Genomic DNA, 21,014 nt, shown 5'->3' on the forward strand with positions numbered 1-21,014 from the left:
GGCCCAGTTGTGTGAATAAACAAGAATATTGTAGGGATTCTGGCGGGTTTCTCTCTCCCTAACCCTGAGAAGATTTAGCCTCCCATGCAGCCCAGGATGAGACCAGCAAACTCAGCATGGACTGGATTCAACCCTGCGGACATCTGTGCAAACTGCAACTCTGTCCACTATACAATCGGACTGCCCCTAACAGCAGATACTCGATATCTTACAAAGAACAAAAGTAAGCACTAAGTCCTGAACAAGCTGTCATATGTTGATCGTTTGGCCCATCTCAAACAACAGATAAAACTACTATGAGAAGTTGTATGTAATGGCAGTAAATGTATATCTAATAAGATTGATTACCATATGTATTGGGCTGAATATCCTCGGGCTCTTCATCTGCTGATCTCAGATCCTCCAGCCAAATTGCCAATACAGTGGAATCACTGTTCCAGAGCAACTCCTTTACCTAGTTGACAATAAAACCCAAGGCAGTGAGTGTGTGGATTATGAAGTGTGGTGCATCATCTGATGAGAATGTATGCAAAATTGAACACTGAGACAGAACAAAAAGAAGAGCCTGCACAGTTTGTCAGCTAATTTCAACCAAACGTGTACAGGTCCAATTCTAACCAAAAGCTGAGAACAGGTTAGATGCAGTGCCTTACTCATTTGTGCAGGAACCACAAAACAATCCAAATGAAGACATTGATTTCAGAAATGCCTCCACCATAAACTTTATTTTGTTTCAATAAATTCTATATATAGATTCATATGCAACTACTTTTCTGCTATTGCAAGAAACCCAATTACTGATGCCCGAGTTCAGGTCTTGTAACTCACCATTTGCCCTTCAATCCTGACTTCCCGTAAAGTAACTTACTGGAGCAGTAGTTTTTAATACAAAGGAGTTGGTGTTTGGGATAAAAAAGCTTAAAATAAAATATTTTGCAACCAGCTCCAAAATTACTGCATTAATAAGAGGACCAACAAGTAACTTCAAAACACCAAGATTTCTCTGAAAATAAGCAGAGAAAGAAAATGTTCAGCTAATAATAGATAAGAGTGGAGGCCCATTATAATATGGTGGTTGGGATACGTAAAACTGCAACCCATGTTGCAGCGAAGCAGAATAGTTAGTTTCACTGCACATGCGTGACTGGCTGAATTCCAGTTTACATGGTTATAAAAGCTGACTTCTGGGTCATCAGATCACTTCCTGTATGCTGTATATGTGCAAAGCAAGAAATTATGTCAGTGGCAACCTGATGTCAGCTATTTTAGCACGAGAAGTGGCTGTGCACATGCCAGTGAATGGGAACACTTCAACTGTATTTCAACCAAATCCGAATTGTAAAGAAGCAATTATTAATTGATCTGCACTGTATTAGCAAACCAGATACTCAATTAATAAGCACAATGTGAAATAACCCAGACCTGAAGTTTTGTATCTTTCATATTACTATAAAAATACCATGGCCGAAATATCTGAACAGCTATATCTTAATGACTTCAAAACGTAAAGAGACTTGATGGCTCAGTGGGAAAACGCTGAGTTACACAAAAATAAGGAAGTCTTAGATTCAATCTTTGGTCTATGCTCAATTAACCCAATTGCACATTATAAATGGAAACTGAAGCTTCCCAATGACGAATGGATGCTTTAGGAAAGATACTGAAGGAAAAAAAGAGGCAAAATAAAGGCTTGGGTCACTTGCCTTAACTTGATCCTTGTCAAAAGGAAGTGAAAATTCCCCATGTACCAAACCATTCCGCTCGAAAAACACAACATTGTGCTTGTTAGGCTTGCGCTGGGTCGATGCAATCAAACTCCCGGATGGTCTAGGAGAGGAATGATTATTTGAAAATGGACACACTCTGCAACATAATCTCCCACCTCACATTTTCGTCCACAAAATATATTCTGTGAAGCGATTTGAGACATCTCAAAGACTTGATAAAATGCTATATCAAATGCAAGGAATATTATTATATTCACATCTGAAACACGATTTTCATTCAGAACTAATATATGTATCATTCGCTGAAACACTTTAACAGGACAAATCATTTTTAATCTTTTAAACAAATTCTACTAAAGGGCCAGACATATAGCCTATATATAGCTGCACTGCACTAGGCCACACAGCCTAGGTTGAAACTCAGACTACACTGTTAGTTGATCCCAGCATAGACAGCTGGCAGGATGCTACAATTAATCTTAGCACCTCTACAATAGTGAAGGAAAACAAAACGTCAGGTTTCATCCCGAGATACTAGCTGGAAAGTGCGTGTTTGGAGAGGACAGATCACGAATGAATATAATGGCTATTTGGAGGAAGATATCATGTGACCATACTCCTGCAGAAAAAAAAACAATGAAAACACATTCAGGAGGGAAGAAATCTAAAGAATTCTCTCCTGAATACGTTCATAAACACAAATAACCTAACTAAGTTTACACTTTAACCAGCTTCATGAATGACAAATCCCTCTATTAGGAAACAATCCTATCCATTTTAAGGTCCCTCCATACCAAGCACTATGCCCGAGACCAAACATGAGCCTGCAACCCACTCTCTGTTCTACAAGCACTATAATTTCAGACAGCCCCCAGTAAACATGCTAGAGGCATACTTTTCATCCTTCTTAGTGGATATATTCTTCTGGTTCAATTTCTCACCTGCCTCCAATATTTTTGCTGACATCAGGATCACTGACATAACCTCAGAAACTATCCGTCAACAGGGGAGTCAACTTATTATTTGCTAAATGAAGCATACATATTTGACAGGGGCAAATATATTTACTTCTATAGTGGACAAGCTACAACGCAAAAGAAAATGTATAAGTGGAGAGACTAGATTTGTTTACTGGCCTTTTTTATATATAAAAGATGTTGCCAATTTGGGATAGTAATTAGCTAGCCACCAGCAAATCTGGTCACAAACCAGATTAACACAAAGTCTACTGTTTAGGAATGTTGTAAAATAAACCCCATTTTGTGCATTAAAATACATAATTGCTACACCTTCCAGCATATCTCGTAAATTCAAACGTTTCAGGCTGTAAAATTCCTTGAGACATCCTCGTGTTATGAAAGGTGTTATATCAAATGCAAGCATTAAATTCCCTTGTGAGCCTGTTCTCTTCATCAAACGTGTGGCAGCCAGCAATCTACACAGGGCCTCTTCTGTATGGATTGATTATTATTGGGGAATGGAAGCTGTTGGTCCCATCATCGACATACAGAGATACAACAAGGAATAAACTGATTCGACAAAAACACTCACTTCCAGCACAGGGCCTGCTCAAGTCCATTGACAGGTTCATTTGTTGACTGAAGTACACCTTCCCTATTCCATACTCGCACTTTTCTGGCTCCTAGAAATTGAATTCAAAGCTGTTACAGTCATATCCTCAGAGATGATTATTGCTCATAGGTAACTGGAAAAAAAGCCTACACAAAATGTCCACTCTAGGCTTCCCAAACAAGAGCAGATTTTATTACATTGTTGGGAGAAAACGGTATCAATATAAAGTGTATTTTAGGGTTATGATAAAACAGATTTTTCTCTTTTGTATTAATCCATATGTTTGACAGTGAATTATGAATAGTCATCAAGATGCTGAAGGAAGTATCAATATAGTACTCGCAGATGGTGCACGTTGGAGTAATCGGTTATATGAGAGGTTGTCATCAATGAATCAGGACGATAGTCAGACGGAATCTCAAGAGAGGCAATTAGAAGAAATAGAGAAACATTAGCTAGGGTAACAGACACATGTGTGCTCAAAACCTTCATACGTTGGCAAAAGGAGGGAAAACGGGAGAAAACAAGGTAATAATCTTGGTTCAGTATACTTGTCATAGTCAGGAGGTTGTTCATCATAACTAAACAGATTGGTATGAGCTAATGAGTAAGAAAGAGAGAAGCAAGCTGGTAAAATAGAGATTAGGAGACAGATGTATCCTTGATACATCAAGGTTGAAACCAACCTCATGGACCTCTTACATGAACAGGACCTAAGGGAGGTAACTGGACAAAGGGCATATTTTAGATAAGGAGAGAGGTGCAGAATTTGGGAAAAACAACCCCAGATACCCTATAAAGGTGTAAGAGAAAGAGAGAAGTAGTGTAGAAGATTGAAGACCACATTGACACCATAAGAAAAATTAGACAGCGAGTATTCTTCAGCTTGCTCAAGATACAGAAGGACGAGACAGAGACGGAAACAGAGAGCGAGAGAGAGAGAGAGACATCCTGCTAATGAAACAAAGTTAAACTGGTAGTATGAGTTTATTCTTTAGCATGTATAAGTAAATGCCCAGGCATACTACTTAAACAAATCACAATATACTCAACACTGTACTTTCCAATTATTGCTTGATTACCGTATGTTACTTATTAAATTACTCATATACTTTATCATTTAATCATTGTGAATTAAAGCAACAACTTTACCACGCCATATTTGTTTTTTGTCGAGTTCTTGTTTCGAACTCTGGGATTTGAATTCCCAACAACACGAAAGACAGCAGCAGGTAAATCGGAGGTTCTGGTGTGGGATATTATTGACGTTTATGATAACTCACTTCAGCAGAATACAAGTAATGCTCTCAGCCTTCAAGATGGTGTTTAAACGTAACTGTAATGTCAGCCACATACCAGACACTGGACAAATGGCACCAATTGCAAAAAGCTGTCCGTCCCCTCTCCAAGTCACTCGGGGTCTCTGATCGTCCCAAGCCACAGCCGACTGGACCTCCTGCCGACAAGGGAAAGAAATAGTCACAGTAACATCATATTTCTGATATGTGAAAAGTTAGCATTTATACAGAACCCCAGAAAGAAAGATGTATAAATTTCATTTAAATATAGTCTTTACTTTCTCGAACATACATTCTTTTACAGCCAAGAGGACAAGATGTTCCACATAAATATAGGGAAACTCCATCTCTCCCCTCTTTCAAGGCCCGTCTCAAGATTTAGCTCTTTGATCATGCTTTTGGTCCTCTATCCCCTTCCCACCTCCCCTGGTCCCCATCCCCAGCACAGGTAACCAGCCAGCAGTGTCAAGCCTTTTGAGATGTCCTCCTGAATTGAAAGGTGCTATATAAATATAAATTGTATTGAATAGAACCATTCAATAGTGTTTCCTATCTGCCTGTTCTGGTGGACATTAAAGAAACCATAACACCACTTAAAAAGAAAAAGGATTTTCTCCGGGTCAACAATCCTGGCTGCTTGTGGGATTTTATTGGTGCAAATGGCTCCCGGTTTTGGTTATAAAACTATTCAACACACTTGAAAACATTTGGATGTGAAAGGTTTTGAGACATTTTGGAATGAGGGAAAAACAACGTGTGTGCAATGCTAAAGATTCTCAACCCACTTACCACCTGCTTACGATGAGCTGCTTGTTTACCCTCCGATCCATGGAACTGTGTTTCCTTCTTTCCCCAGCCAACAGTGATGAATTTTCCTAGGAAAAATACAAGAATGCAATATACTCTTACATAATTTAATAACTGGATGCATTTTTGGGGAGGAGAGGATAGTGAAGAGATTACTTCCCTTTCTGTGGTTCACTTCACAAAAAAAGTACTCGACTTAAAACAAAAATATAGATTAAAGAATAGCCAGGTGTTGGGCTGGCTCAGTTGGCAGCTTTCTCGCTTACTGGGTCTGAAGTTGTGGATTTAAGCCTAAAATCAGGAATTTGTGCTTAGACTAGACTGGAGAAGTGCTGCATTGTGAGATTAGACATCAGACTGAGATCCTGCCACCTGCTCAGGTGGATGTTGAAGATCTCTTGATACTATTCCAAAAGATAAAAAGGGAGTTTCTTCCAGTGTCCTGGACAACAGATAAAATTGGTCATGACTGCTGAAAGGCAAGTGAAAGGTGCTATACAAATGTAACTTGTATTGAATAGTGCCTTTCAACACAGTGTTTCCTACCTATATGTTCAGGTGGACGTTAAAGAAACCATAACACTATTCAAAAAAAGAGTTTTTCCTGGTCTCCTAGTCAACAATCCTCCAGTTAAACGGACCATTCAGCCCCTGGATGTCTGTGGGATCTTGCTGTGAGTAAAACAATTGCTGCAATCGCCTACAAATACACTTTGTCACTACACTTTACACAAATGACCTATTATACAACATTATAGGCAATGTATCAAATAAAACGATTATTATTAACTACCATTCTTCACAGCTAAGTGGACTCACCTTCACCAAAGTCATCCTGATGGATTCTTACTTCAGTAATTGGGTCAAAATCTTTGGTCATCATTATGATGGTCTCCTGTCCTACACAAACAAACAATAATGAACAGAATAATCCAGACTGTTTTTATAGACCCAGCAGTGCCAGTTCAAGGTTAAGGCACAGGCAACAAAGATGATATAATAATATTCACGAATCAAACCAAATCACTTAAGAGTTTAATCAATCCATTTCAAACCAAACACAAGGACATCAGAAGGAATCATAGGTAATTGATTTTCCTAAAACAAAGAATTGTAATCATTTTTATATTAGTATTCTGAGCTGTTTGTAAGACAATAGCCTGGATAGACTATGAGTGTTGTGTCACCCAGACAGGAAAGTGCGGGTTCAAAACCCAATCTGCACTGATTTGATTGACTAAAGGTTCCCAGGTTCATTCTGGTCTATGCTGATATCAGACAGGCAGCTGGAGGTGGAAAATAACCCAGGTTCTGATCGCTCTCCAGTGAGCCAAGCTGACAATGCACATGTGTGGATATCAGGTAAGATCAGGATTGGCTTTCACTATGATACCTCCATGGGGTACAGCATAGTTTGCTGGATTCACACACAAAGAATGGGAGAGACAACACCCCTCAGGAGAGGAAGTGGGGAGAATTGTTTCTGAAAGTTGATTTTCAGTCATAATGACCACAGTCACATAGTAATCTACAATCTGACACATTTACCTGTGGTGAGTATAACAAGCTCCTGGTCTGGACTCCAGCTCATCCCAGTCAGCCCACTCTCGACACTTCCTACACACTCCAACTATCAGAAACAAAACATTTCTGCAGTTAGAAGAAACAGTATCATTGTGAGATCCTGCTCGCCAGGTCATTATTGGTGGGTCTCTGCTGTCATATCTGACCAAGTAACAGCAGGGTGGACAGGAGCCACAGAACAGTGGATCACATGTTACTTTCCCCAGGCCGTCAGAGTGGCTGTGTAACAGCAATATCCCGTCGACTTCCCAGGGTATGAAACACTGTAAGGCCTCAGCTAGAGTACGGTGTTCAGTTCTGGGGCACCACACTTTAGGAAGGATGTCAAGGTATTGGAGAGGGTGCAAAGGATGGTACCAGGAATGAGGGATTTCAGTTATCAGGAGAGGCTACAGAAGCTCGGGTTATTCTCCTTGGAGCAGAGAAGGTTAAGAGGAGACTTAATAGAAATTTTCAAAATTATGAGGAGATTTGATAGGGTGAACAAGGAGAAACTATTTTCACTGGCGGGTGGGTCGGTAACCCGAGGACACCGATATAAAATAGTTGTTAAAAGAAACAGAGGGGAGGTGAGGAGAAATTTTTTTCACAGAGTTGTTCGGATCTGGAATGCATTGCCTGAAAGGGTGGTGGAAGCCGATTGAATAACAACTTTTAAGAGAGTAGATAATTATATGGGGAGGACAAGTTTGCAGGGCGATAGGGAGAGAGTGAGGTAATGGGAACAACTTCGACAGCTCTTTTGAAAGAGCCAGCACAAACACGATGGGCTGAATGGCCTCCTTCTGTGCTGTATAATTCTATGATTCTGTGATGAAAGGCTATGGGTACTGAACATAAGGGTTTTAAACTGAGGAAGTGCACCACCTCAGTGCAATAATAAAGATTGTTTTACTTTGGGCCAGCCAGTCACTGCTGAGTAAAGCTGTGCAATTTATAAGGTATGCTAATACTGTATTTAATTATACGAAAGTAACTAAATTATACAAAAGGATTTTCCTGTACCTTATAGAAAATTTAACATTTTTCATTTCACACTGAAACTGGAGAAGTGACAGAAAAGAAAACAAGCTAGGAGTCACAGCTATAGAGACAACGAAGATAATCATACTAAGCTGTTACATGATTTAAGTGCTACCTAGGTGCCACCTAATACAATAAACAATGAACAGATTCATTCTGACAGACTGTCATCATGTTGTCATCTTTGCACCAAACATGAGGGGACCAGGGTCAGCACTAGGCTGTCGGATGAGGTTATTGGCTGGAGACAGCAAAACAGCAAGGGTTCCTTATGATGTCGGAAGCACCATTTGCCAATCTGCAATACGAATGTAATCAAACCATCTACTCCTTTGGCTTTAAGTATTCAGATGTGCAAGTGCTCTTCAATTTTTCCTCCTCCTAGGTTTGAGCTCAGGAAGCTCGCTACATGGAGCCTGGTACACAAAAATCTGCTTTTTAAGATATCAATGGCGCAGCATGTCTGTGCACAAACATGCTGTTTCACTGCACTTCACTGAAACCAAGACCATCATTCAGCACAGAAGGAGGTCACTCGGGCCATCATGTCTGTGCCGCCTCTTTGAAAAGAGCTATCCAAATCAGTCCCATTCCCCCAGGGAAGGCTTTTGATTACATAGAGAACAAATGTCTGGGATGGGTTACAAAAGGCTGTAACAAGGTAGGTTTAGAGAACATCGCAAACAAGAATCAGAGTCCGTGAAACCTAAGGGTTAATTGAACTCCATCTCAGCCTTTGAAAATTTCATCACGGCATTTCATGACCAGTACTGTCATATTGAGGCCATTACAGTAACAAGCTAAAGCATTCAGGAAATAAAATGTGATTTTCAACTGATAATTTCGTCCCCAATGCCCAATAATTAGAAATATCACACAATAAGATATCTTACCTGATTGTTGGTTACGTTATAAAGTATAACATCCCCTGAGGAGGTGGCCACACACACAGATTCCTGGTCTGGCAGATCCTGGATACCAACAATACAGCCAGTACCATCTTCAGGGAGATAAGCTTCCCCAACCAGGGACACCTCATTGACCACCTGAGAGGAAAACATGAAGATAACTTGAATCAAAGCCACTAGGAACAATTTTCATCAACTCAGGGTTAGGGTGAATTAAAACAGACCATTTATTGAGAATCAAAGACTAAAGTGAGGAATTACAAAACAAATACTAATTTCTGGAATAACCCTGGTGGCAGAAAGTGCCCAAAAACAAGTTCAAGATGTTGAAAGAAATAATGTTATAAAGAGAGTATTTCTTTCTTTTTTATTGGTTGAATTTAGTTGATAACAAAAGACGTACTTATAAATCATTGCGCACCATCTGCTAATCTCAAGACTCAAAATATTTCAAGTGGTCATTCACTATTATGGACACTGATGTGCACAAATTGACTGCTGCTTTCGTCTACAAATACACAGTTAATACACTTTAGAGCAATTACTTGTGAAGCACTTATAGAGTTGCAACATTATAGGCTCTGTATCAAAATCCAAAGATTATTATTAATAAGGCTAAGACTATGTGAAATTTCTGAAATATAAACGTCAACGTCCACACCTGTTCAGTCTGTGGGTCTAGTTCGGTGATTCCAAGGTTGGATCCCACAAGTACAGTCCCTGTATCGGTGCGTACAGACAGACACTGAGGTTTTCCGAGCCCGTGCAGCGCATTACTGCATAGGCTCCTCAGCAACTTCAAATTACGCATGGCAGGTATTGCAACAGCTTGCTGGATGAGCAGAGAGAAACATGAAGCAAATTAACGACCAGATTCAGAAACAGATCCACCAGTTAAAAGTTTATAATAATAATCCCTCCAAAACCAAAAACAATAATTAAATTGGTCATTTTCAATCTATGACTGTTTGCTGTGCGCAATTGGCTGCCGCGTTCGCCCACAAATATACAGTCAACTCACTTTACAGTATATTCTGTGAAGCGCTTTGGGACGTCCTCCCGACGTGAAAAGCGCTATATCAAATGCAAGGATTATTATTATTATTATTATTATTATTATAATGTGTATCCTGTAGCTCGGCGATTAGAGCACTCGCCTCGCAAGCGAGAGACCTGGGTTCAATTCCCTGCGGGGCCAAACCTTGGGCGAGTTTCCTTATTCCACACGCCCGATAATAATCCCTCAAAATAAAAGAAAAACAATAAATTGGGTCACTTCAACCCACGGCTGTTTGCGGAGACACTGCTGCGCGCAATCGGCTGTGCCGCGCTTCGCCCGCAAATATACACACAGCCAATTCACTTTTTTACAGTGCGTTCCGTGAAGCGCTTTGGGACGTCCTCCCGACGTGAAGAGCGCTATATCAAATGCAAAGGATTATTATTATTATTATTATTATTATCATTATTCTGTGAAGCGCTTTGAGACGACAAGAAGACGCGACGCGATATCAAAGGCGAAGATTATTACTGTTACTATATTATTACCCGATGACTGACTGTGTAGTTTGTGGGCGACACTGTAATAACAAGACCCTGACCCTGACCCCCCCCCACCCTCTGCCCCCCCTCTGCCCCCCTCTGCCCCCACAGACCCCACAGACCCCACTCACCCCCACAGTGGGAATCAGCACAAACGGCGTTACACCCCCACACCACCCGCACCCCCTGACCGCCCGCCAGGAGCTGCCCAGGGCCCTGACAGGGGTCCCCCCCACACCCTGACCCACCTCCCCGAGGTGACCCCCTCACCCCCCGCGGCCGCCGACTCTCGGGGTGACCGTCTCCCCCTCTCTCTCTCTCTCTGTCTCTCTCTCTCTCACGTGTTGGCTCCTCGCCACCGCACCGCAGCCTCCGCTGCCCCGGCCCCAGGCCCTGCGCCCCCTACTGCCGGGAGGCCTCCAGCACAGCCCCTCCGCGCACCGTCGGGGGAGACTCTCTTGACCCCCAACAACAACAACTTACCATTTACGCCTCTCCACGTCAGGATGGGGCGGGGGGGGGGAGTGGGGGGAGTGGAGGGGGGTCCCGCGGTGCTGGACGGTTCAGGGTCTGCACCCGGGGTGGGGGTTGGAGCCAAGAGGGGCGGAGGGCGGAGGCGGGAGGATGACCGGAGGCACGGTCGAAGGAGGAAGGTGCTCCGGCCCGGGCGAGGGCGGCGAGGGGGGCGAGGGGGGTGAGGGCGGCGATGGCGGCGAGGGCAGGCGAGGGGCGGGCGAGGGGCGGTGAGGGCGGCGAGGGCAGGCGAGGGGCGGCGAGGGCGGCGAGGGGGGAGCGAGGGCGGCGAGGGGGGAGCGAGGGCGGTGAGGGCAGGCGAGGGGCGGCGAGGGCGGCGAGGGGGGAGCGAGGGGCGGCGAGGGGGGAGCGGAGGGCGGCGAGGGGCGGGAGGGGGGGGGGGGTGAGGGCGGCGATGGCGGCGAGGGCAGGCGAGGGGCGGCGAGGGGCGGTGAGGGCGGCGAGGGCAGGCGAGGGCGGCGAGGGCGGCGAGGGGGGCGAGGGCGGCGAGGGGGAGTGAGGGCGGCGAGGGGGCGAGGGGGGTGAGGGCGGCGATGGCGGCGAGGGCAGGCGAGGGGCGGGCGAGGGGCGGTGAGGGCGGCGAGGGCAGGCGAGGGGCGGCGAGGGCGGCGAGGGGGGGCGAGGGCGGCGAGGGGGGAGCGAGGGCGGGAGGGCAGGCGAGGGGCGGCGAGGGCGGCGAGGGGGGAGCGAGGGCGGCGAGGGGGGGCGAGGGCGGCGAGGGGGCGAGGGGGGGTGAGGGCGGCGATGGCGGCGAGGGCAGGCGAGGGGCGGGCGAGGGGCGGTGAGGGCGGCGAGGGCAGGCGAGGGGCGGCGAGGGCGGCGAGGGGGGAGCGAGGGCGGCGAGGGGGGAGGAGGGCGGTGAGGGCAGGCGAGGGGCGGCGAGGGCGGCGAGGGGGGCGAGGGCGGCGAGGGGGAGCGAGGGCGGTGAGGGCAGGCGAGGGCGGCGAGGCGGCGAGGGGGGCGAGGGCGGCGAGGGGGGCGAGGGCGGCGAGGGGGGCGAGGGGGGTGAGGGCGGCGATGGCGGCGAGGGCAGGCGAGGGGCGGGCGAGGGGCGGTGAGGGCGGCGAGGGCAGGCGAGGGGCGGCGAGGGCGGCGAGGGGGAGCGAGGGCGGCGAGGGGGGAGTGAGGGCGGCGAGGGGGGCGAGGGCAGGCGAGGGCAGGCGAGGGGCGGCGAGGGCGGCGAGGGGGGAGCGAGGGCGGCGAGGGGGCGAGGGGGGTGAGGGCGGCGATGGCGGCGAGGGCAGGCGAGGGCGGGCGAGGGGCGGTGAGGGCGGCGAGGGCAGGCGAGGGGCGGCGAGGGCGGCGAGGGGGGAGCGAGGGCGGCGAGGGGGAGCGAGGCGGTGAGGGCAGGCGAGGGGCGGCGAGGGCGGCGAGGGCAGGCGAGGGGCGGCGAGGGCGGCGAGGGGGGAGCGAGGCGGCGAGGGGGCGAGGGGGGTGAGGGCGGCGATGGCGGCGAGGGCAGGCGAGGGGCGGGCGAGGGGCGGTGAGGGCGGCGAGGGCAGGCGAGGGGCGGCGAGGGCGGCGAGGGGGGAGCGAGGGCGGCGAGGGGGGCGAGGGGCGGTGAGGGCGGCGAGGGCGGCGAGGGCAGGCGAGGGGCGGGCGAGGGGCGGTGAGGGCGGCGAGGGCAGGCGAGGGGCGGCGAGGGCGGCGAGGGGGGAGCGAGGGCGGCGAGGGGGGAGCGAGGGCGGTGAGGGCAGGCGAGGGGCGGCGAGGGGCGGTGAGGGCGGTGAGGGGGGGGGGGCGAGGGGCGGTGAAGGCGGGCGAGGGGGGCGAGGGCGGGCGAGGGGCGGTGAGGGCGGCGAGGGGGGCGAGGGGGCGAGGGCGGTGAGGGAGCGAGGGCGGTGAGGGGGGGCGAGGGCGGCGAGGGGGCGAGGGCAGGCGAGGGCGGTGAGGGGGGCGAGGGCGGGCGAGGGGGCGAGGGGCGGTGAGGGCGGGCGAGGGGGGCGAGGGGGGGCGAGGGCGGGCGAGGGGCGGTGAGGGCGGTGAGGGGGGCGAGGGGGGCGAGGGGGGCGAGGGGGGCGAGGGGGGCGAGGGGGCGAGGGCAGGCGAGGGCAGGCGAGGGGGGGCGAGGGGCGGTGAGGGCGGCGAGGGCAGGCGAGGGGCGGCGAGGGCGGCGAGGGGGGGCGAGGGCGGCGAGGGGGGCGAGGGGGGGAGGCGGCGATGGCGGCGAGGGAGGCGAGGGGCGGGCGAGGGGCGGTGAGGGCGGCGAGGGCGGCGAGGGGCGGCGAGGGCGGCGAGGGGGGCGAGGGCGGCGAGGGGGGAGCGAGGGCGGCGAGGGGGCGAGGGCGGCGAGGGCAGGCGAGGGGGGCGAGGGGGGGGGCGAGGGCAGGCGAGGGGCGGCGAGGGGCGGCGAGGGGGGGCGAGGGGCGAGGGCGGTGAGGGCAGGCGAGGGGCGGCGAGGGGCGGTGAGGGCGGTGAGGGGGGGGGGGGGGGGGCGGGGGGGGCGAGGGGGCGAGGGGGGCGAGGGCGGGGGGCGGTGAGGGCGGCGAGGGGGCGGGGGGGCGAGGGCGGTGAGGGGGCGAGGGCGGTGAGGGGGGGCGAGGGCGGCGAGGGGGGCGAGGGGGGGGGGCGGTGAGGGGGCGGGGGGGGGGGGCGGTGAGGGCGGGGGGGGGGCGAGGGGGGGCGAGGGGGGCGAGGGGCGGTGAGGGGGTGAGGGGGCGAGGGGGGCGAAGGGGGCGAGGGGGGCGAAGGGGGCGAGGGGGGCGAGGGGGCGAGGGGGGGAGGGGGGGTGAGGGGGGGGGGGGGCGAGGGGGCGAGGGCGGTGAGGGGGGGGCGAGGGGGCGAGGGGGGGGGGGCGAGGGGGGCGAGGGGGCGGGGGGCGAGGGCGGTGAGGGGGTGAGGGCGGGCGAGGCGGTGGGGGGGTGAGGACGGTGAGGGGGCGAGGGCGGGCGAGGGCGGGCGAGTGAGGGGGGGCGAGGCTCTGGAGGATGAGGGGTCTGAAAGCTCGACTGCTGCCGGTGGGGCGGGCGGGCGGGGGGGGCGGGGGCCACGGAGCAGGCCGGGCCGGTGCCCGCGGATCATAGGGAGTGGCAACAACGACAAATTGCCTCCTTTCACGGCAGGAGGACCTGCCAAGGCGCTGGGCCGTCGAGGATTTGGACGCCAGCCGGGCGTTGGGATCAGGAGGGGCGGAGGTGAGGGGCAGGAGGGTGACCGAAGGCACAGTGGAAGAGGAGGGTCTTGAGACGGGCCTCGAAGGCGGCAACGGAGGGAGCGAGGAGAAGGGACTGGGGTGGAGTTCCAAAGGGAGGGGCAGAGAGGCTGATGGTGGGGCAGGCAGGTGGGGTGGGGTGAAGCCGGCCAGTACCTGCTGCCACACGGTGCGGACAGGTTGGTATAGTTTTAGTGGTGCCCCTCACGCAGGGCAGCATCCCAGAGAGCTTAAGTACAGTCACTACATTTTACATCCTTTACATGCTATATTTACCAGATGTAAGTTAGGATTATTATTAACCCTCTACGGCATTAATAATAATAAACACTGTATTGAATAATAATAGTATTGTAGTTTATGGGAATGGATCCTTCCTATAAATTAATGTCCCCTCCCTGTGGTTTTGGCGGCTGACAACTGTCTATAATGACAGGGGCTGAGATCAATAGTTCAGGTCTAATAATTACAAAACATTGTATTGTCACCACATTTGTTTTTTTTTGTTACCTATATATCTGAAGCAAGTGATAGACAAATGTTGCATATTATGATACCTTATCAGAAGCAGCCAGAAGTGAGTTTTAAAATAATAATAATAATAATCCTTGCATATTGTGTCATTGAGAGGGCTCAAAGCACTTCATAGAATATATCGTAAAGTATTCTGTGGGTGAAACGTGACAGCCAATTGAGCATAGCAGTGAATTGTGAACGGATTATTACCTCCTGAAAGCGATCCGTCAATCGACTAACAACCGGGTTCCTAGGTTCCTACTTACTGCCAGTTAAACAGAGGCAAGTGGAGTAAGGAAAATTGTGCGCGCACTATTCATTCCACTCAGGGATTCCACAATCTGACTGATCAGAATTGGGAAACTTTTGAAAATGTATTAAATCTAAACCTAATTCAGAACAGCAAGCTAATGTGTTAACCTAAAAAAAGGCAGATGCTGGAAACCTGAAATAAAAACAGACGTAGCTGGGAACACTCTGATGAAAGATTATTTACCAGAAACGTTAACTCACTTTCCTCTCTCCATAGATGCTGCCTGACCTGCTGAGTGTTTCTGGTGACTTCTGTTTTTATTTTATATTAATGTGTTAACCTTTCTTTTTCAAATGCAGATTGATCCCTTGTGGATGTCCTGCGTTTCTGCTTCGGATTTCCAAAACTGTTATTCATTTTCCAAATACTGCACAATATAAAAAACATCAAAAAACCAAACCCAATAGACCAGGAAGGGAGGCTCAGTTCTGAGCCTAGAATCCTATACAAACATCAGTTACTGCATTTAGTCAAGAAAGTAAGGTCTGTTCATCAAATACAACGCTTTGTGTAGATAGTTTGTTAGGACTTTGGTTTACAGGGTTAATAGGAGATGAGTGGAATGACTCCCTGCCCCCAGTGACTGGTCTGCCCATCTAGGTCATGCCAATGAGCCAGGCTGGCTGTGCTGTTATTAGCAGTGCCCTGGAGTACTGCGGACTCGCCTGGCTCAGGAACTGGACTACTGAGACCACCACAGAGGGCTGGCTTGATTCCGAGTCACCTCATAGCTAATTCAGATTCAAGGAGACCCCGCTTAGTCACTCATACAACTGACCAATGTTATTTGGGAGATTGTAGGCCAAGACACCAGGAGAAACTGATCTTCATAATAATAATCCTTGCATTTGATATAGTGCCTTATCACATCTTCGAGACGTCTCAAAGCGCTTCACAGAATATACTGTGAAGTGAATTGACTATATTTTGTGGGCAAAATGTGGCAGCCAATTGTGCACATAGTGCCTCACAAACATTCGTGGATTGAGTGACCATATTTTTAAAGTGATTATTACCCCCAGAAAAGTGATCCGCCAATCGACTAACAACCGGGTTCCTACTTACTGAGGCATATGAAGTAAGGAAACTTGCCCAACGTTTTGCCCCACCCGCGAATCAAACTCAGGTCCCATCACTTGCCACGCGAATTCACAAACCACTAAGCTACAGGACTCCCCGAATAGCGCCATGAATAGTGTCACGTCCCTCGCCCTGCCTGCTCCACTATTGGTGGTCGGGCCTTCAGCCTTTCTGCCCTGACCCCCTGGAACTCCATCTGAGGTGGAGGGGCTGAAGGCGCGCTACCTTGCCTGCTCCCATGCCTCCTTCAAGGCCCATCTCAAGACCTTCCTTTTAGACTGTGCCTTTGGTCATCTTCCCTCCTCCATTCCCTTCCCTCCACCTCTCTCTGATCCCATCCCGCAGCTTGGATGTAAACCACACATTGTCATCCTTGGGACATCCTCCTGATATGAAAGGCGCTATATAAATTCAATTTGTTGCTATTGTTGCTATGAGATCTTTAATATCCACTTGAATAGTATTGGAGCCTCAACTGTGGGTCCTGAAGTGCAGCTTGAACCTACAGCCTGCTGAATCAGAGCTGAGAGTGATATCAACTGAGCCAAGCTGATAATTTATGTGACCAAAGGTAGAGCAGATCCTAAAATGATCAACCTGCTTCTCTACAGAGAAGCTTGCTCTTGTTCAGCAGAATCTGGAAACGATGCCGATCTAATTTAATAGCAAGTAAATGATTAAAAGATCAGATATGTCCCTGAACACATAACAGAAGTTTATTATTCTTATAAAAGTCGCAGATCCAAATGATAAGGAATTAAAAACCAAAAGTAATGGGCACAGATAATTGAGCCTCAGTTTCCGGAATAACACACCCACCTAATGTATTATTTATTCTCCAAGTAGTTAGCTTATCGCTGTTACTTCAGACTAGGTATTGTTTGTCGTATATTCACAATGAAGCTTTACACGTGTATTAGTAAATTTCAAGTAACAACCTTAGAAACACAGGAAAATAGGATCACGAGGAGGCCATTCAGCCCATTCAGGCTGTTCCAAAAGTTTATTACATCATGGCCAATATTTGTCTTTTTGTCACACCCCTTAACACCACTGCATCCACCTGACCATCTAAACCAGACCTTGGTTTACAGTCTCATCAAAAGGATGACACCTCTAATAATGCAGTGTTCATCCAAAGTTTGCCAAACAGTGATATCAATGGCAAGCTATGCAGTTTCAGCCGGTTAGACTCCAGCAGTATCCCAACGCACACTCTGGGGTCCCCAAGCCTTGGCCCTTGCCAACCTGCGCTTAATACTTTCCGGAATTATGTAAACAGGATGTGTCCCTCCAGGGAGAGAGTGAGCATTGCATTCCAACAATCTCTCTCTGGGATTTCCACGTGGAGATGGGACGCATGGAAACCTCAGCTCGGTTTGGGTACTCTTTAAGCAGAGTGATGGGATTTCGCATGGGTCAGACTGACCAAATAAAAATACATTTCTACGGTTGCACTGTAGGATTGGCAGATAATGTTGTCCTCTTACTCCAACCACATGAGATTGCAATTACAATTCACGATTACCCAATACATCCACAGGCTATTTATTCACTTATTGCAACTCTTAAAAAAAAAAACTTTTTGGCAATGCAGTGGAGCCGCAGTGTGTCCTGGCCGCACCCTCCCTGCGATCACACTGTGTCGGGCTCGGGTTGTGGGGTAACGAACTCACTGCCTTTGCTCCACTTTTCCGGGTTTCGCACCAATGGGCAGAGCTGCGCCCTCCCAGCGGGCGGCCGCGGAGGCAGGTGGGGGGGCGGGTTTCACGCCCAATCGGGCGGGTTTTTTTTTTTTTGGCGTTGCCCTTCGCGCGGACGACAAAGGTGTTTTAAAAAAAAAGGTCTGAAAAAAAACTTAAATCTGCAAAATGTGTTCGGCCTCGATAGACCTTTCATGACACCGGTTTTTTTTTAAAAAAAAAGCGCCGACTTAAATTGGCCGCTCAGCCACCTCGAGCGGGCGACTTTTGGGGCTACTTTTGGGCAATATTGAGCTGCTTTGGGGGCTGGTGTTTGGGCTACTCCGCTTTGCACCGAGAGAGAGAGAGAGAGAGGGGGGCAGCGGGGGCGCTGAGCCGGGAAACTCCTCAACTCAGTCACCTCTCACACCCTCAGTTATTCTCAGCGTGTGAGACCCAGAGAGAAGTTCCCGCAAATGTTTTGCAATGCACGACATGATTGCTGATGGGAACAGAGCGGGCGGGCGGGGCGGGTTGGGCGGGCTGGGCTGGGCGGGTGGGGTGGGGCGGGTTGGGCGGGCTGGGCTGGGCGGGTTGGGGCGGGTTGGGCGGGCTGTTGCAGTTGCTGCTCAGAGAGAGAGAGAGAGAGAGAGCAGCAGAAAGACAGCACAGGAGCGTCAGCTGTTAATGTAACGCTGAAGGGGTGACAGCAGACACACACCAGGCACAGAGAGGCAGAGAGAGAGAGAGAGAGAGAGGTAGGCAAAACTCTTGACAAGCCAGATCCTTGCAAATCCTTTTTCATTCGGATCAGGACAGCCTGAGGATTGAAGCGCCCCCTTCCTTTTTTTTTTGCAACTTTTTTCAGACCTGACTATTCCCTGACGAGACTATTATTTCCTGTTGATTGTATACAGTGCAATCTTGTTGATCAGGAAACAGATATTGCTTTCTTCTTGTTTTAACTGTTTGCTTCGAAAGACTAATATTACTATACACCTGAAATAATAATAATAATAATCCTCGCATTTGATATAGCGCTTTTCACGTCGGGAGGACGTCCCAAAGCGCTTCACAGTAGACACTGTAAAGTGAATTGACTGTATATTTGTGGGCGAACGCGGCAGCCAATTGCGCACAGCAATGTCCCACAAACAGTCGTAGATTGAAAATGATCAATTTATTATTGTTTTTGGTTTTTTGGAGGGATTATTATTAGGCTCTGTGTGGAGTAAGGAAACTTGCCCAAGGTTTCGCCCTCTGCCTGGAATTGAACTCAGGTCTCTCACTTGCAAAGCGAGTGCTCTAACCACTGATCATTGTGTCTGTCTCCTCCCCCCCCCACCCCACCTCCCACCACCCAAAGAATATTAAAAGTTCTCTGAGAAATTTGGTGGATTTCAATACAGTACTGCTGGAATTCAGTACAACACTGGTGGATTTCATTACCACACAAAATACAGTCAGTCCACTTTACAGGATATTCTGTGAAGCGCTTTGAGACTCAACAACGCTATATCAAATGCAAGGATTATTATTATAACACTGCTGGATTTAATTGCAAAACTGCTGGCTTTCATTATAGCATTGCCGGATTTCAATACCAGCAATGGCAGGCGAATTACTAGTGGGTAAATCTGGTCAGACTGAAGGTTGCCCAGCAGCTCAGACAGATCACCAGTGCCACAGTGATGTGGACGAGGAAATGCAGTTACTAAGACTGGATAACTTGGACGATCAGTCAGACCCCTCGTATTTGAAACCCTCGAATGAAGAGCAGGAGGTGCCCACTAAACTGTGCGGCTACCTGAACAAGCTGGGAGGGAAAGGACCGCTCAAAGGTTGCAAAACACGCTGGTTTGTGTACAACGAGAAGAATTGCCACCTGTATTACTTCCGAACCGCCCAGGATGTCAACCCGCTCGGGAGCATCGACCTGTCGCACGCTGCATTCATTTACAGCCTGGAAACCGAGGAAGGAACCTTCGAAATCAGAAGCCCAGAAAAGGATTATACTCTGAAGGTGAGTGCGATTATACAGGGGAATCGTAAGTACACTCCTGACCCTGATTTCACCGTGAACTGAGAATAGAAATTTGCACATTTGCAAAAAAGAATGTTCATTTAATTCATTCATACATTTTTTTCATGACTCGGCATTAACACATTGAGCAATTTTATTGCAGCTGCGAATTGTAGTTTCAAACCCCACCTTGGGACTTGGAACCCATACAGTCTATGTTGATGCTCTTGTGCAGCGCTGGGGGTACTAACCTTCAGATGAGAAATTAAACTGAGGTCTCAATTGCCTCTCCAGGTGGATGTTAAAGATCCCATGGGACTATTCGAAAAGAGAAGGGAATTTCTCATGCTGTCCTTGACATTTACTCATTGACATTGGTGACTTGATCTTGTTGCAACAAATTCATTTTGTGCAGTTCGGAGCAGCAGAATCTCACTGCGGCTGGCAGACCGATAGATTAGCTAGGATAGTAATAATAGTAAGACAATATCTGTGATCATTGTTTATCCAGGATATTTGTCACAGATTAAAGAAATCTACTGTGAGTACACCGGGGCATTCAATGCCAATGTCCACTGTCTCCCTCCCAGGATAAATACAATTAATATATTGTTTGAACACATCACGTCCTCATGGACAGGTGGGTTTGTATGTGAGAAGAAAAAATATTTTCAAAGGCAGACATTGACAATTAATCAGTCTATCTCGCTCATCGGAGACCCTATATTCTTTAAAATTCTCCCCTCCTCCACTATTCATAAAATTCATCCAAAACCCCACATTCTCACCCGCACTAAACTCCGCACCCCGATTACCCCAGTCCTTGCCAAACTCCACTGGCTCCCTGTCACAGAGCGGATCAATTTCAAGATCCTCACTCTGGTGTTTAAGTCCCTCCATGCCTTGGCACCCCCCTATCTCTCCAAACTCCTCTCTCCTCGCAGCACTATCTGCTGCCTCTGCTTTACTGGCTCCGACTTCCTCCTTATCCCTCGAATTCTCCACTACACCATCAGCAGCCGTGCCTTCAGTCACTACGCCCCGAAGCTATGGAACTCTCTCCCTCAATCCTTTGCCTTGCCCCCTCTTTCCCCATTTTCAGGTTGCGCCTTCCTCTTCTACGCGTCTACGGTGACCTTCCCCTTCCCCCTGGCTCGGCATCAGGCTCCACCATTGTTAAGCGCTCTGTGATGCCGGCGTGGAGGGCGCTATATAAATGCAAGTTCTTGTGAATAAACAGAGAATCACAAGATC

At 49.1% G+C, this 21,014-nt stretch overlaps 2 protein-coding genes across 2 annotated transcripts in view; one reads left to right on the forward strand and one right to left on the reverse strand.

Annotated features, from left to right (window-relative positions):
- Window positions 1–5,382: 5,382 nt before the first annotated feature.
- LOC103181576 (type III intermediate filament-like) lies at window positions 5,383–10,828 on the reverse strand (the record flags this gene model as incomplete). The annotated part of the gene is given in 6 exon segments (NM_001292128.1): window positions 5,383–5,472; window positions 6,224–6,304; window positions 6,953–7,034; window positions 8,905–9,057; window positions 9,581–9,751; window positions 10,803–10,828. Coding segments are annotated over 5 exon segments (556 nt in total), but the record flags the coding sequence as incomplete, so codon positions are not given.
- Window positions 10,829–19,290: 8,462 nt separating this feature from the next.
- Window positions 19,291–21,014, forward strand: part of tbc1d2 (TBC1 domain family, member 2) — a 52,273-nt gene continuing 50,549 nt past the window's right edge. Inside the window, exon 1 of the mRNA XM_007906621.2 lies at window positions 19,291–19,760. Coding sequence (XP_007904812.2) covers window positions 19,347–19,760 — 414 coding nt within the window. The 5' untranslated portion in view covers window positions 19,291–19,346. The remainder of the gene's footprint in view (window positions 19,761–21,014) is intronic.

Source organism: Callorhinchus milii, unplaced genomic scaffold (assembly GCF_018977255.1).
Source record: "Callorhinchus milii isolate IMCB2004 unplaced genomic scaffold, IMCB_Cmil_1.0 Scaffold1, whole genome shotgun sequence".
Taxonomy (NCBI): domain Eukaryota; kingdom Metazoa; phylum Chordata; class Chondrichthyes; order Chimaeriformes; family Callorhinchidae; genus Callorhinchus; species Callorhinchus milii.